The sequence below is a fragment of the Chenopodium quinoa genome, unplaced genomic scaffold, assembly GCF_001683475.1.
Source record: "Chenopodium quinoa cultivar QQ74 unplaced genomic scaffold, ASM168347v1, whole genome shotgun sequence".
In the NCBI taxonomy this organism is placed as follows: domain Eukaryota; kingdom Viridiplantae; phylum Streptophyta; class Magnoliopsida; order Caryophyllales; family Amaranthaceae; genus Chenopodium; species Chenopodium quinoa.
The window spans coordinates 2,363,012-2,379,490 of record NW_018745003.1 but is presented as its reverse complement, the minus strand read 5'-3'; the positions used below and the strand labels follow the sequence as shown (position 1 = coordinate 2,379,490).

General features: G+C 35.3%; 1 protein-coding gene across 5 annotated transcripts; it reads right to left on the bottom strand.

Annotated features, from left to right (window-relative positions):
• Positions 1-253: 253 nt before the first annotated feature.
• On the bottom strand, positions 254-13,429 carry LOC110707864 (protein argonaute PNH1-like). Of its 5 annotated transcripts, none has more exons than XM_021885928.1 (24): positions 12,712-13,429; positions 11,875-12,034; positions 6,284-6,642; positions 5,979-6,187; positions 5,747-5,893; positions 5,510-5,643; positions 5,298-5,407; positions 4,738-4,844; positions 4,509-4,647; positions 4,311-4,427; positions 4,014-4,121; positions 3,846-3,917; positions 3,621-3,743; positions 3,108-3,267; positions 2,743-2,864; positions 2,528-2,665; positions 2,308-2,450; positions 1,644-1,706; positions 1,410-1,473; positions 1,188-1,323; positions 1,027-1,100; positions 844-938; positions 715-746; positions 254-580 (listed from the first exon to the last, which is right to left on the bottom strand). In XM_021885928.1, exons 3-24 carry the CDS (start codon positions 6,638-6,640, stop codon positions 408-410), a joined length of 2,823 nt encoding a protein of 940 aa, XP_021741620.1. In that variant the 5' UTR covers positions 6,641-6,642; positions 11,875-12,034; positions 12,712-13,429; the 3' UTR covers positions 254-407. The 5 variants fall into 5 exon arrangements, with proteins under 5 accessions (XP_021741620.1, XP_021741621.1, XP_021741619.1 ...); XM_021885929.1 differs by having other exon boundaries at positions 12,821-13,429; XM_021885927.1 differs by lacking the exons at positions 11,875-12,034; positions 12,712-13,429 and adding an exon at positions 7,435-7,585.
• Positions 13,430-16,479: the final 3,050 nt, after the last annotated feature.

The following is a 16,479-nucleotide window of genomic DNA, read 5'->3' as shown; positions in this document are numbered from 1 at the left end:
TATTTATCTTCTCATGCTATATTCACTATTCATTCTTTGAAGATGTGTGTGCTCACCATATGTATCAATATACTACGTATTTGTTTCACATAAGCTTGTTTTGCTAAGCTGCATTCATCTATACCTTCTTATCGATTATCGAAGGCCTTAACTGTGATGCCTGCGTTACTTTTCGTGTGGTTTCATTCAATTGTCTTTTCAGGAGATTTGCGAACTGTATCCCGATGATTTCAATATAATGTTTTTCTCTGGGTGGAGGCTATGATATATGACTTATACATTCATAATTGAAGGACTAGCAAAAGCTTCTCATAACTATCAAAATTTGTTATGCACTATTCACTAGTCACTACAACTATAATTACACGAGGAACTATACACATGATTAATCTACTGTCAATCTACGCTTAGCAGTAAAACATTACATTCTTGACCTTATCCTTCAATTCTGGCAACGGGCGGAAGCTTTGGCCTTTGTTTGCGCGTGAATTATGTGATCCCCCTGAACTATCACTACTATCAGGTTCCATGTAGAACCGAGCTCTGTAAGCTGCCAGATGGGCATAATATGCTGGAGGGACTGTAAGAAAGAAAGAGACCATCAGTTCACATCACACAAAATTTTATGCTACAACAGCATTTTGGATGATAAAATTTTGCATCTTATGATTGCATTACATCAGTTTATATAAATAAGATAATCAATCATCTTACCAACTGAGACAGATCGTGTGCAGCGAGCATACCTGCAGCAACAAAACCAATACCAATTTAATAAGAATGCATAAGAGCTATTTTAATTATAAGAATATAAGAGGGGGGGGGGGGGGGCGGTCTTCTTACGTGTAACAAAGGTTGTTTGTTAAAGATTGTATCTCATCGGCAGTGAAATTGTTATCATCCCAGAGAACATGGTAGTGTGCAGGTCTGCTGGTTCCCTGCAAATCATCAGGAGTGATCCATTGTTATTATTAAAGAAAATACGTAAAGCTGGAACTTTATCCTTAACCTCGCCTAAAATCTCACCTGAATCCCAGCATGACTGCAGAGAAAGAAGTCGAAATCGGTTGGATGACATATTTTAGTATCTACCACAGTACCTGCAATGTCATGATTTTATTGTTACTAAACATCATTCGGCATTGAGCCAAACAGATTAGTTGGGGTTAAAAAGAACTGGATTTTACCGGGCAAGATGTTCCCACTCTTGTCAGTGCTTCTCTTGTCATTGTGATTGTTTGGAAATAATCTTGTATGATTACGCTTTTGAACCACAACAAAAGTCACTGGAGGTTGATAGCCGGGTTCCAGTGATGCACATGCCTACAAAAAGCTAAGAGTTATGCACTGGAAAAGCATTGATTATGATGCTTATAAAGTACGGAGTAATAATCTAGTTTTGGGCATACCTTTCTAATGGCATCAAGCTCATACAATAGAACATGATAGAACTGTCCATCACTGACACCATCCCTGCTCAGGTAATAATTCAGATTAGATGAATTGGTAGACATTTAAAATAGTTTTTAAGAAGGTATCAGCCATTTTTTTTTTTGAAGACATCTTTTTGCAAAAGATCAACAATCGAGATCTTCTTTCATCATTTCTAGTGTTGTTTAAGAGATTGAGATAAGGTAACTTACCTGTAAAATATTATCCTCAGCGGCTTTTGTCCAGTGGCCCTCTTAAAGGATAGCAAAAGTTCTCTGCAGCAACATGGAATTAGTACACACACCATTTAAAAATTAACAAGAGCATGTAGCACTGGATATCATATTGACTACTATATGCTATGCAACGACACGGCGAACACACCTTCACCCATCCTCTAGAATAATAAGTTAATCACGGATTTTTTGTTATTTACATTATTGAAAAATCTCATGCTCATCACTAACATGTTACCTGAAGAAAAAAGAAGCATAAAAAAAACTTTTGCATTCTGTAAACAATGCAAGAGTCAGCTACTAGTACCAGACACTGTTACAAACCCTAGAGTAAGACTTGGCTATCAAACAATTTTTGCATATTTTCTGTTCAAAATGATTTATCAAGTGTTCATGTCCATGTCATTGTACCTAGAATCCGATAAACAACTTAAAAGTAAAATTGAGCGTGTTCATCTATAGCTGCGAAATTCCTTTGGGTTGTTAGGGAGTGCTAAGAGTGGATAATTAGTTGCCAGGCATAATTTACCGAATCTCTACTCTTCGATGTAGTTTGCACTTCACAAATTGGCTGGATGTAAACCAACAATCTTAAGCTGAGTCATCACTAATCTTAGTTTAGAGATTTCGCAATGCAAACCTGATCATGCCTCCAGTGACAGTTCCTTGTTGTGGGTCTTGCCAGGTTTTGAACAAATCTTGTATAATTTCCTGTCTGTGTGCCTGAGCAGATACCATGCCAGCATACTTTGTTACTTCTGGCCAATCTTGAGATGCTACAACCTGTAAAAAAGCAATTAGATAGATCTAACATATGAATACATAACCTTTCCTACATAATAAAGAAATGAATTTCTTACAGCAGCGATGGATGGGCTAGTATCTTCCCCACTTTCTGGATGAGTTACATCAGCTCCAAAAATTATTGTTGGGATGTCACTAACCATTGGAATTCTCAAGCTCAAAGCGTCCAAAAGGACTGTATTTCTTCCTCCCAACTGCACATTAGCTTCATATAAGATTTGGTACACAAAGCTTTGCTTTCAAGCAGTATAAGATACAATATCATGCATACCTTTACATTAACTTTCAAGGACAGATTCGCTAGGTATTGCCGGGAAACTTTCAAGACATATTTGGTTAGGCAGCATTGCGAAATCAATCCCAAATCCGTCTCACAAATTCGCTTCAAATCACCTAGAAGAAACACAAAATTTTAGTCAGTGATATGTTTCATGAGTCCTACCATTTTGCAGTCAAAGATTTATTTGCATCAGAACTAAATATCTGGGATAGATTATAGTGAATTTGAAATTAAAATTTTAATATCCAAAGCAGCTAAATTAGTATTTCTAACAGAAAATAGAAGTGAAGTTCTGAGAACCTAATAATGATCAAAAGTAGCTATGTAAATAATACTAAAAAACGTTGAAGGTGTACCATATAGAGAGCCATTATTGTCCGGTAGAATGGCAATAACCAACTCCAGCTCCTTCCCATCAAGTTTGCTAGCAGCAGCATTACATACATATCTCAAGGCCTTCTTCACCTGGTCTGGCCTTGCAGAATGGATAGGGATTACAGGTTCAGGGTTGAATTCCTAAAAGTAGAAGTGAATGATATCAGTTCAAACAACTTATTCAAGAAGCCTCAAGGGCTAAAGAAATCAAGCTTCTACTTTATCCAACAAAGAACGAAAAAAAGTCAAAAACTATGAAGTTAATTTTATCTTTCACTTAAATGAATGTAATCATAGAATTCCATGCATGTCATGAGCACTGACTAAAGTTTCAGCTAGGTAATCTTAGCACAGTCAGAACAGTGAAAGGTAATTTGTAAAATATGCATTCTAAAACTAATCAGGAATGTCAACAGGAGTATATGAACTTAAAGATAAGAACCACTTTGGAATGAGCCATGGAGTCTATTTATGATTAACAATTGAAGCATTACCATTCCAGAGACTTGACACATCTGCACCAACTGACGACAAAACCCACGAGCAGCCGTCTCTTGTACACTTCTTGAGAAGTTGATGCAAGCCCAGTTACTTACAGTGCTCCCATTAATCACTTTCTATATCATCAAATCAAACAGCCTTTCTCTTAATGAACTCTTCATAAAAAATAAAAAATAAAATCCATATAGATGAAATTTCATACAATAGAGACCACTTACCTTGTTTAGCATATTCCACTGACCAAGCTGAGGCAAGTGTTGTTTCTCTTTTCCAGTATCATGGTACTTCAGCTATTAACAACAAAAATGGTTCCAATGCGTATTCAGTTTAAATTTGTCAAATTGCATGGAATAGATAATAAAAAAAGGATGAGCTGGAATACAAACCCATGGAGCAGGAAGAACACGAGCCTCAACCGTAGCAAGTTTGTCATCTATCTTTATGCCGAACTCTTGTGCATGGGGATCTTGGTTGTAGCCATTCTGGTGAACAGTCTGCAATAAAAAGCAATAAAATCACTCATGTAATCAACGTAATCTACACGTCATTCAGCTCAATATGTGTGATCATCATCGTAGAGTAATTTTCTGGGAGATAATTGTACAACGAAAAATACGCAAATGATTTTCAGTAGTTAATGCCTTACGAAGCAGAAAAAAAAGGGGGGGAGCTACGTTGAGGACCTGCAAAATATCTGTTTCCTGGTCACTTGGTCGTCTACATGTAACTTTGAGTAGAGATGTTATCTGTTTTTCATTCAATCTTCTCGTATATCTCTGTCCTCCAACTATTTTGCATGCCTATTATCATAAAGAAACAAAGAATCAGTAACTCACATAGCTGCTGAAAGCAACATGTTCTTAACTAAAGCTATGGTGTACCTCCATCGGCAAATAATTTACTTTCTTTTGATTTCCTACTTGAAGGCAAGGGAGGTGAGCATATTGAATGGTAAATCCATAGACCTCCTGGAAGTACTCAATCACTGACTTCATATTCATTTGCTCATCAACTGGGAAGCTGCCAGGAAAAGGGTAAGAAGATATACTTAACTAGGAACAAAGTGCTAAGGAGACAATAATGAAGATACAAGAGAATTATGGCTAATACATTAGCTCTCTGGTAGGCTGTGCTGACAATCCTGACACTCGATATTTCCTCCGTACATTTCCTCTGTGAGTAACCTCCACTTTGATGCCTCTAAGTGCTTTTTTAACCTGAACATATTCATGCATGAAAGTTAGCATCACATATAACCAAATTATAACTTCAATTTCAATCAATATGTTATATGTTGATATCCTAAACCAATTAGAGCCTCCTTTCATGCATATCGACATTTCAATTTGTTGACTAGAATCCTCAAGCAACAGTTAATCCATTTCATAATGTAGTAGTCTTAAACACGTCTGGGACTGGCATAGTTATATTATACTTTGAAATACACAGCTTATTTTTTTTCTTTTTGCATCTAATGACTAATATCATGTCTGATCAAGAAGGCTTGTTGCAATAATTATACATACAAGCTAATCTGATTGATAAGCAAATGTTTTCTTAATATTAAACATGTGCTTTATGCTGAAAATATTAGCAGGGAACTCATTAAATCACTGGCCATAGAGGTCCTGCTCAAATTTGGAACAGTTAATAAGATATCAACGCTATACCTTAACAGAATCTGCATCAGACAATGGTCGTGAACGTACATCCTTCCCCAATATTTGAGCTACAAATTCAACTACTGGGAGTGCTTCAATGAATGCGCTTGCTGACATATCTGAAAAATCAAAATAGTGGTGTGACAATGGCCTCCAAAAAGATAAAGCAGATAACTCGTTGAAAAAACTAAATAGACATGCAAAATAAGAGATGCACCCACCAATATTCAGGGCCAATCCCATCTGCGTGGCTCTTACACTCTGATAGAAGCCACGCCATGAGTGTAAACCACCACCAAGTTGATGAGGCTTTTGAATATCAGGAGAATAGAATAATCTTCCAAATGGTAAATACCTTCATGTTTCCCAATTTTAAAGGGCAAAATAAAAATAAGTCATTACAAAGTAGCAGTGCATTTGTGTTAGATCAGAATAATTTAACTTCAGAAAGCACACACCTTTTTGCGGCCATTTCCCTCAAGACAGTATCAATGACTGTGAGAGCTTCTTGAGGTGCTTTAACCTGTTTACCTGCAAGAAGCTCATGTAGTTCATGCATTCGAGCAAAACCAACAAACTGGATTTTAACCTCGAATTCATTTTTCCTAAAGCAAAAAGTAAACAAATTAGCAGCACTTCCACAATTAATCAACCATGAGAAATAGGACAGGAGGTAAAGAATCAGCATACCTCGTTGATTCAAACCCATCACTCTCTTCAAGCAATGTAACCTTGAACTCTTTCGTCGTAAAAGGCAGTAGTCCAGCAGTGTAAAGATTCTTCTTACCATCATAAACAGGAAGCTTTGCACCCAAGTTAGTTTCTCTGTGAAGTTTCACAAGCTCAGCCATGACAGCTTTATTCAATTTACTTGATTTTACTTCAGGAGTTATAGTAACCTGGAAAATTGACAGAGAATATTAACCACTTTCCTTCATCACTATGAATACTATCCATCTAAAAAGCACAGCCCTAATCTGGATATTTAAACTTACATTATATTGACATAAATCCGACCTCGATAACTCAGCAAGAAAATAATTCGCCTTAACAACACACTTAGTGCCCAACTGGCCAAAACCCGGCCTCTGTTGGAACACAATGCCCTTGTTGGATGTGGGAGGCTCAGCATGCAACTGAAGTTTCCCGTCAGCGGGTAAATCTTCAACAATGGCACCTTTTGTCTTTCTTCTTCCTCTCCTCCGCTTAGCATTTTTCGGAGCATCTTCCAATCTCTCTTTAGCATTCTGGGAAGACTTGTTAGATGGCAACGAAATCACTAAGCTGCTTTCCACAGGTTTCTTGGGGATCATATGCTTCTGCTCCGGGTCTCTTATATGTCGATTCGGCATTTCTGTAACATAAGTATTTTGTTTCCCAGAAGAAAGTACAAGTTTAGAAATTGCGTCTTCTAACACTTATAAGTACTAGATTTAAAGTAATGCAATAGATAATTTTACAGGTAGAAGATAGAGTTGAGTAAATGGCGCAGTAAATTACTTCCTTAACCATAATTAATATGGCTTCAGTTTCAAAGGAAAAAAGCAACTAGGGCAATTAGTATACTGACTTTACACCATAAAAATAAGGCCAAAAGAACAGAAGAACATGAAAATTGAACAGTTTCTGAGTAGAGTTGAAAATTTTTAACATGGAGAAACAAAAACCAGGCAACATGCAAACCTTCAAATCATGCAAAATAACCCTTTGTGCAAAACATTTAAGTCCGAATTAGTAACACGACAACCAAATCCAAACAGAGGTAGTATATTACTTCAACTGGAAATCAATTGCTAACCTATTTGAGAAAATATAAAATATAGTAATTGAAATTATACCACTATTCACCTGATTTCTGACAGAAAAGTAGAAATTTTTAACTAGAATTGCTCAGTAAACAAGAACAGTTCTCCTTCTCAAATCTAACCAGCTTCTTCTTCTCACTAGACCCAGAATAAGAAAGAATAGCACAGATTTGTTTGGTAGAAAGAAGACAAATAAACCCAGAACATAAACTACATTTTTTATATCACTATATTATTAATTATGTTCTGAACATTCTTAAACGTTATTCTACGTCAATCCCAACTTCACAAAAACTATATAATATGCAATTTACTATTTAATTAGTTACTCAAAAACTTACCCCCAACCCATAATTCGAAAGAAGTGACACAAAGTGCATGTATGGGAATAACTGGACACGAGAGAGAATTTCCCGTGCAAAAACACCATTTTCCATGGTCAAAAAAGTGGGAAGAAGAATTTACTTTTCTTTCCATGGGGATTTACCAAAAAGAATTACATTAAGTAATTATTTAATCATATGGTTTCAAAAACCCAAATGGCTTAGTGGTCCCCTATGGTATGGGAAGTGGAGAGACTTCCTTGGATTATTCAAAGGCTGTCCATACTACACCCGAATTAAGCATCCACCATACGGGCAAGATAATACGAGAACACATAAAATTACACCCGAGTATAGGATAAAAATTTACCGGACTTAAATTTGATATCTGTTTAACAGTGACAAAACGGAAGGAGGCAATACAGCAAATAGGGGAATATCAGTGGGCAAAAGGGTAGTGTCTGTTGTATAGAGATTTAGATAACTGAGGAGAGAGAAAGTAATAAATTTGGTCCACAATTACAATAGGCAGTAGTGGTGTAATTTTGTTGAGTAGTAACCAGACACAATGCATCTGCAATTCCTCAGCTGATGCTCTACTGCTTCTGCTCTCTTCCTTTGGCTTTTGTTATCAATAACTGTAGCATTGTCAGCACTGTGTACTAAATTAAAGCTTTATTTTTGCTTAATGGGATGACTCTTCTCTCTATATTTTTTTAAACTTTGTTTGCTATTTTCTTGCTTTCCTTTTCCTTTTCCTTTTCCTTTGCAGGAAATTCTTTGGTTGAGGTTTGTGACCATCAAGTAAAGTGGGGAAAAAATTTTCACATAAGACAGGAGAGAATGATTTCCCCATTCCACTTACTAGTATTTGAAAATTTTGTCAACTACCTAGTAAAAGTTACTCCCTCGGTACCAAAATGAATTTCACTATTCATTTAACACCGGGATTAAAATAATAATTTGTTACGGAGTACTATACTAAGAACAAAAGAGAAAAAAAAAAACCATATGTCAAGTCGTTTGAAATAATTAGGGACCTTAGGTCCTTAGGCATGAAATTTACCTATCACAGGAACAAGGATAATGTTTCAATTTCATTATAAAAAAAATAAAAAAAAAAGGATTATGTTTCAATAGAATGAAATGTGATGAGATTTAACCTAGGACAAATCATTATATTACTGTGGTCTGTGGCCAACATCCTTCCATTAGATATTTTTTTTTTTTTTGTACAAAAATACTAGTGTAAACAGTAAACACTGTAGGATGAAATTATGTTTGGACTTATTGTCCTTTCACATGTTTAATGTGTAGAAGTCAGTGAGAGGCTTACAGCAAATACATTAATACAAAAATACATATTCAAATGGAGTCCCTGGTACACAAATTCAGTCTCAACAATCATGACAATTGACTAACTAATACATAGTACTGGAAAACATCACCTATTTTTTTTTTTTTTTTTAAAGATTAAACTTTCAGGAACATCCTACCAATTACTAACTTTCGCTTAGCAATAGATAATCAAAAATCACAATCAACTACGGAGTACCTCCTAAATGAAGTCAGGCACCTTTCAACCTATACTCTAATACGAAGTACAATAATACTCAGTCGTATCGGGCTAAACCACTAAAGTGGACCTACACTTAACAAAACAGACAAGCCCGGATTTCAAACAACATAAAATTTTGTCATTGGTGTCTTAAGCCTGAAGCCCAGTTCTGCAACTACAAACAAAAGTCCAGAGACCAATTTTCTATATGGGCCGTTGGTGCTGTCTCTCTCATCCCTCTCTCCCACTGTCTTGGATTGTACTGCCCCTCTCTCTCTTTCTCTCCCTTCATCAGCTCTATGAGTCTCGTGTAGTCTAACTGTCTAAGTCCAGAACAATGAGTTGGTACTTTTTTGTACAAGGATCGACCAACATATAACTGGGCCACTAACGGCCAAAATATTAGGCAAAATCTACTATTTGAAAGAGTTGTAACTTCCTTTGTTAAGCCACAATGTTAAGTAAGCTATAATCATAAGGAGTGGTACCAAATATGATTGATGACATGCTGACATTGAAAATACAAAGATCAAATGACTTCTCTGCTTTAGAATTTTATAAAGATAATAATGAGCCAGTCTTAAATATGAGGACATGACTTAGAATTTACTACAACCAAACATAGTATTAATTTCAAGTCTCCAACAAACGGGTTACCCTATATCAAGTAACTGAGGAAGATTTAAGATATCACATTAAATTTTAGCTACATAAAGTAAAGTTATAGTAATGTATAGGACGGCCCATAACTCTAACCCTTGGTTCTTCCACTACATGTATGATGTGAGACAAACAATAATCACTTTGCAGCAAAGCATGCAGAAAAAGATAGTTTTAAGTTTTCAACCCTTTCCCCTCAATATTAAAAAAATACAGTACTCAGCTATTTTATTATTTTAGTTCTACCATTTTTATTTTTTTGGCATGTTATACTGTATATGACACCACTATCTTGACAAAATTCTACCCCAGGATCTTCCACATACTTCACATAGGTTTGTTTGTCATTTGATATAAATGCAGTGTTTCTCTCCTACTTTTTGGCTACTCACATGAAAAAATGGCCCATATTTTCTTTTTGGTATGCAAAGAGCCACATAGAAGTGGTGAAGAAAGGGCTCAAGCTAAGGTATCACCCATGGTATAACATTAGATCTCGGTTGCATCATCGTTTCACAACAACACCGTTTAGGATTTTAAGCTTGCCGCGAACAAATTACTAGGCTGCAATAGTTGCATATTGCCCACCCACATGGCCACATCACCCGCAAAGGCCCAAATATGGTTTCGTGATCATTACTGTTACCCAAAACAAAGTAGTCAAAGAGAAACAGACAAACGGTAATAGTCATGAAACTTACGGCAACTAAGGGAGTGAATTTAAAAACAAATTAACACTACTTTCTTTGTTCCCTTTTGTTTGTAGCATATAACATTATAACTCATAAAACTCTCAAAAAAAAATGAACCCGATATAATAAAAATAAAAAGAGATTGAGGAGTACTCCTTAGTAAATAAATATGGAGTATAGGAGCATCATGATTATAACCCAATTTTTTATTTTTATTTATTTTTAAAGTTTTTACCTTGTGCATGTTTAATAAACCGTAGCATAAGCTACTAATAATAGCCAAACCCACAAGAACACGCAAAAAAGGTCACTCCACACATGTGTTTACACACAAACATTTCAATCTCTCTCTAAATAAATAACTGTCCCCTCTTATTCACTCTCACGTTTAAATAATAAGCTCAATAAATGCCAAAACAGAAGAATATCCTCGCACACGCCTTCCTAGTTCTTCTGCTACAAAAGATATGGTAGCGTTTGAATTTTATTACCCATCTAAAAAAGGACAAATCCCTAACAAACAAAATTTTAGAATTAAGTTTCAGAAAATACCAAATAGCTACAGATTTGAAAATGAAATTACATAATCTAAGGTAGTAGTAGCAGTAAAAACAGGACTGTTGTTAGTTGTTACCCAGTCTCTAGGGGTGAACTAGTGTACCACATTATCACATAATACTTGCTTTGTCCCCAACTAAAAGTCTCGTTTTACCCAAATTTTTTGCACCTAAATATTAATCCTATTCACAATAACTCGGTAACTATTGTACTGTATTTATCTTTAATCAACAAAATCTCACCAGTTTGTTATGGTGTACTATGTTTTTAATCACTTTTAACAAATTGAAATTCCTAGGAATTGAAATTATTTGGAGTTGTTTGGTTGACAAATTTATGAAAAATAGAAATTTCCATGAATTTCCACTTCCCACAAAATGGAGGAAGTAAATAACCCAGGGGGACTTAGGTAAGCGGAATTTTCACTTCCCTTGGTTAACCAAATACTTTTTAAAATTTCCTAGAAAGTTCAATTTCATAAAAATCAAATTTCCAAGAAATTTGCAATTCCTACCTTCAACCAAACAAGCCCTAAATTTCACTATTCTATTACTCCGTAATTTATTCACTTTTTCTAAAGCTTGTAAACAAATACTTAAGGAGAGAGTATTACCTCAAAAATGTACACTCCTTTAAATTCTAGGCTCCGTCTAACCGTGTATATTCCGGACTTGCTTACGGAGTACATTGTGAACAAACCATAAAATTATATCCACAACACATCAAATAAATTTTAATGACTACAAAAAAACGGAGTAATACTTGAATCTTTTGTAAAGAGAGTAACCACCACAACACCAAAATAACCCCGTAAATGACTACGGAGTAACACATAAATTTTAAACTAATTAACAACTAACATGACTAAAACACACTTTAACACGTACGATAATAATATAAAGGTCGCAATTTAGATGGTGAACGCGCGTGCACAAAATAACAATCATCAATCGAGATATTACTCCGTAATAAAAAAGAGAATAAACAAACCTTTAGCTATGATTTAACGTCTCCGCTTTATAAACTTAAGCAACAGCAGCAACAGAGCCGTATAGCATTAATACCTCAACAAGTAGCTAGACTGTTGGAAACTACGTCGTATAGTCTTCTCCTCTTTTGATGATGCTTGATAAATATTCTACTCCAATCTCTGAAACAACATCAAAAACTGCAGCTACTTAGACGACCAAGTTCCAGTAGAAATAGTCGTATCTTTTCCAGAGACAACACCAAAAACTGCAGCTACTTAGACGACGAAGTTCCAGTCGAAATAGTCGTATCATTTCCAGAGATTCAATTTGTTAATGGAAGAAAACTAAATGCGATAAAAAGTAGGAGAGAGAAAATGTATGAAGTAGCGCAAATCTAAGAAATGTGGTACTAGTAGTATTAGACTTATAGCAGCAGCAGTATTATGCAGCCATTACTGATTAGAGATCTTGCAGAAATCAGAGTTGACATTGTGTTTTTGATTGCGACGTCTTTTTTATTTATTCATCATCTTTTTTAAATCTAATACTCCGTTATTAATATTTCCAGTAATCGAATATGAACAATTGTTTCAAAAAAAAATAACACGAAAAATACGTGCAGTAATTTAAATTTTGCTTAAAAACCGTTGAATTAATAGCTGATCATTGATTGATTTTTGTAGAAAAATTGAAAATCTGAAAAAACAGTGGATATTCATGGATTATACTTTGCAGAAATAATAATTGTTGCGTTTTTCAATAGTTGAAAACTGTATTATTGAAGAAATTAAAATTACAGAAATTTGATAATTTGTATAAAAAAAAAAAAAAAAAAACGAAGTACAAAAAAACTAACCGTAGAAACTTGGAGAAGAAGCAAATTAAAGTGATGGAGAAATCAAACAGTGAAGGAAAAAAAATGGAGGAAAATGGAAAAAATAGGAGAGAGTAAAAGAAAGTAATACCTGGGATTGAGAAAACGAAGGGAGAAAAAAAAAAAGAAGAAGAAGAAATGGAGGAAGAATGAATTGAAGGTAAGCTAGAGAAGTTAGGGTGGGGAGAATTGAAGTGAAGTGAGTAGCAGAGAGCACTAACACTGAAACCAAGTGAAAGGGAATTTTATGGGGATAAAATGGAAGCAAGTGAAGTTGGAAATAGTGATTCCTTTCTTTATTTCTTTTTATACCACTATCATGGAGGTTACATTATTTTTTTTCATATTTTAAATATAGAAGTCTGGAACAGGATGTTTCATGTGAAACGGTTTGACAATCAGATAAGGTATTAGTCACGCAAATAGTTATGAGTATATGTAAGTTATGCATAATTTTTTTTTAAATTTAAAACATAGAAGAGGAGGTTTATGTGATAAGGTTTGACGATCTGATCAGATATTACTGTCTTAGTCACGCAAATAGCTATGAGTATATGTAAGTTACGCTTTTTTTTTTTAAAAAAATATAGAAGAGGAGGTTTCATGTGAAATGGTTTTACGATCAGATCAGGTATTACTGTATTAGTCACGCTAATAGCTACGAGTATGAAAGTTACACATTACACATGATTTGTGTTGCAAAATACATTACTAGTTACTTTATCTGTTTCTTGGCGTAAATTTGAACTGCATAGACTAAACTTTATGTGTTGTTTGGTTTTACTAACATAATTGTTGTATTAATAGGATTGACTAGTTGTATTACTCCATATATGCTTTGATTAATTCTTAAATTAAATCAATTGTTTTATTACCAATTACCAAAACAGCTTATTGCAAGAATTTCTCAATTTTTTTTTTTAAAAAAAGGGAGTTATTTAGAATTTTCACATTAGCTTATTTAACTCCAATAAGTTCTTTAAATCATTTCTTTTAATTTCCAAACAACAAAAAACAGTTGGTTTTGTAATCAAATTATCTATAGCTCCCCCGAAGTTTAAAAGCTATTTAGTCATCTCTTATCAAACAAGGCCTTAATTAATTACATATCAACGAGGTTTTGGTGTAATTACTAGTACGTGATACATTAATATATGTTGCATAATAACTTTAGCACTATATATTCACATACTAAATTTATCTTTCATTATACTTCTGTGAAAATGAATTGAAGTACTCCTTACTTATTTACTTCGTATGTACTAACATATAGAAGTAAACATACATTACTTACGGAGTAACATTTTTCAAGTAACTAATTCCTAATCTAATCGTCTAATACAAAATATTGTGAGTTTGTTTAGTTGTATAAATAATTAAGTTGCTTTTCTGAATATCCAGAAGCACACAGTTCTGTATTCAGGAGGAGAGGGGAGGGGGGTCACTTTTGATAAAGAAGCTTTAGCAGCATAAGGAGGAGAGCAAGTAAAAAAGAGAGTGAAGCTTTTTTGAAATAAAAGGCGTGCAATTACCATTTGAATAGAATTGAATAAAAACAACACAACACACAACATCTTTTGAACATTTTGGAAACTGAAAAAGCCCCATTTTTTATTTCTATTTTTTTTTATAAAAATTAAAAAAAAAAAAAAAAATGAAGAAAAGAAAAAGGAGGGAATAAGAGGGAGGAAGTGAAAAAGAACGGAAGTGGTGTTTAGCGGAGGCTAATTAATTAAGCACTTCGATAAAGCTGCTTCGGTTTTAGAGATTCCTATGTAGGGAAAGGAGAAAATTATTTAATATTCCACTCCCCTTTTAACAAATATCTTTTTGGATTTCTCTTTTTTATTTTTACGTAATCTAATCTAATCTGATCTAATACCATATATCACTAATAAATAAAGTCGGTTTTGCAACCAAGCCACAAAACAACGACACTTGGCATTCCAATTTTTCGCCAAGTGTCGAGCCACATGGGCGATAAATAGGTATTATTGTGACACATGATAATAAGTAAGCGATTCTTGAATAGATTTTATAACATAAAGTTGTTATATGGAATTTATTATCGATAGAATTCTAATATTTCATATATACTAAAATTAATCATAACTTTTAAAAATATCCTATAATTCAATTCAATTTCCATCATCAAATTCGTTTTAAAAAGTTCTTTAAAATAAGATTCATTTATAATATATTTAATTTATATACAAAAATAATAGAGAATCAGTGAAAATAAGCTTTAATCAGGAAAAATAATTTTAGTTTTGTTAAAAATACTTTCAATTTAATAAATTATAATTTAATTCGATATGTCTAAATATCTTGAATTATCAAAAGGGATTATAAAACCGTATTTAACATTCAATCCAAAAAGTTTATCCTAAACTTTTATCAACCATCTGGGCATCGCCCGGGCACAAAACTAGTTGTTTCGGGGTTTTCTGATGTCCTGCGGGAGAGTTACAATTCCGAGACTGGAACCGGACGCCTGTACCTGCAAAATAACGGAGACTCCTGAGAGCTCCGCCTCCAACGGTCAAGTTAGTACCTGATTAAGGAGTAATTAATACGGAAATTAAAGTAATAAGACCTCTCTAGGTGAGAGTGTTTAATGTTGGTAATCTGCTTTGTTAGCGAGATTAGCCGGTTATTAGTGTGCCGCAATGTTTCTGTTCTGTTCCGTTCTTCAGGTGAGATTAGTTGCTTGATCAATTGCCTCTCAATTGCTTGATGTTTTTCCTGATCCCCTTTAATGAGGATTAATTAAGTATTTATAGTCTTGAGAAGCGTGCCACTCTCTAGGTTTAGGGTAAACCTAGGGCTGACCGGGCCTCTAGACAGGATTGGGCCTTGTTGGCCGGTTTTCCCATCTGGCATGGGTGGACACGTGGCGTGCCTCGATTGGTCTGTAGAGGACGCATCTGTGATTGACACGTGGCAGGCTCCTATTGGCCTACGTGAAGGACATGTGGCGGAACCTGGTTGGTCCACTTGTCAGACGGTGATTGGTGGATAAAAATCCCCTAATCATTTGCCCCTCACAGGTGGCACGTGACTGGTCACGTGTCGCCTGTGACAGGTGTCGCACGGTGACAGGCGACGGCCTGCTACAGGTGTCACCTTGCAAACGGCCGAGAGATTTTCCCGCCCAAATTTTGAATTTGGAAGCGACCCTTCGCCTTCTCACTTTGCCTATATAAGGAAGTGCTGACTTCGGTCATTTTCACATTTGAGAACTTTGCGAGAACATTCGGACCCCTGAACTTGCTCTGACATTTCGGACCTTTTCTGCCTACCGCCTGTTATGACAAGCCGACTGCACCGGATTTCCAGAACTTCATCAACCGTCACTCGTTCAGGTAACTCAGTTCTCTTACTCTTAATTTTCTTTTTATTTTTTGAAATGGCACCACGGAAGCACACGACACGACCTAAGTTAGTGATCAGCCGGTCACCGGGGACGGCTGAATCTAGGACTAGGAGTGTCGCCTGCCCTTTTCTGGACCCATCTTTGCCCTTTATACAAAGTCCGACTGTATCTGTGTCTATGCAGAACGTGATGGCCAGAACAAAAAAGACTGCTATGATCTCAAACTCAGACGGCTCCTCCCAAAGGGTGCTCATTAGTGAAACATCTGACCAGGCGCCAGATGTAGAATTAAAACGAGGCGGCTGCCAAGCCGACAGTTCTGAGAGAGGGGCCAAGGTGGTCCCTTCCCATTTTACCGTTGATATGTCTAATTT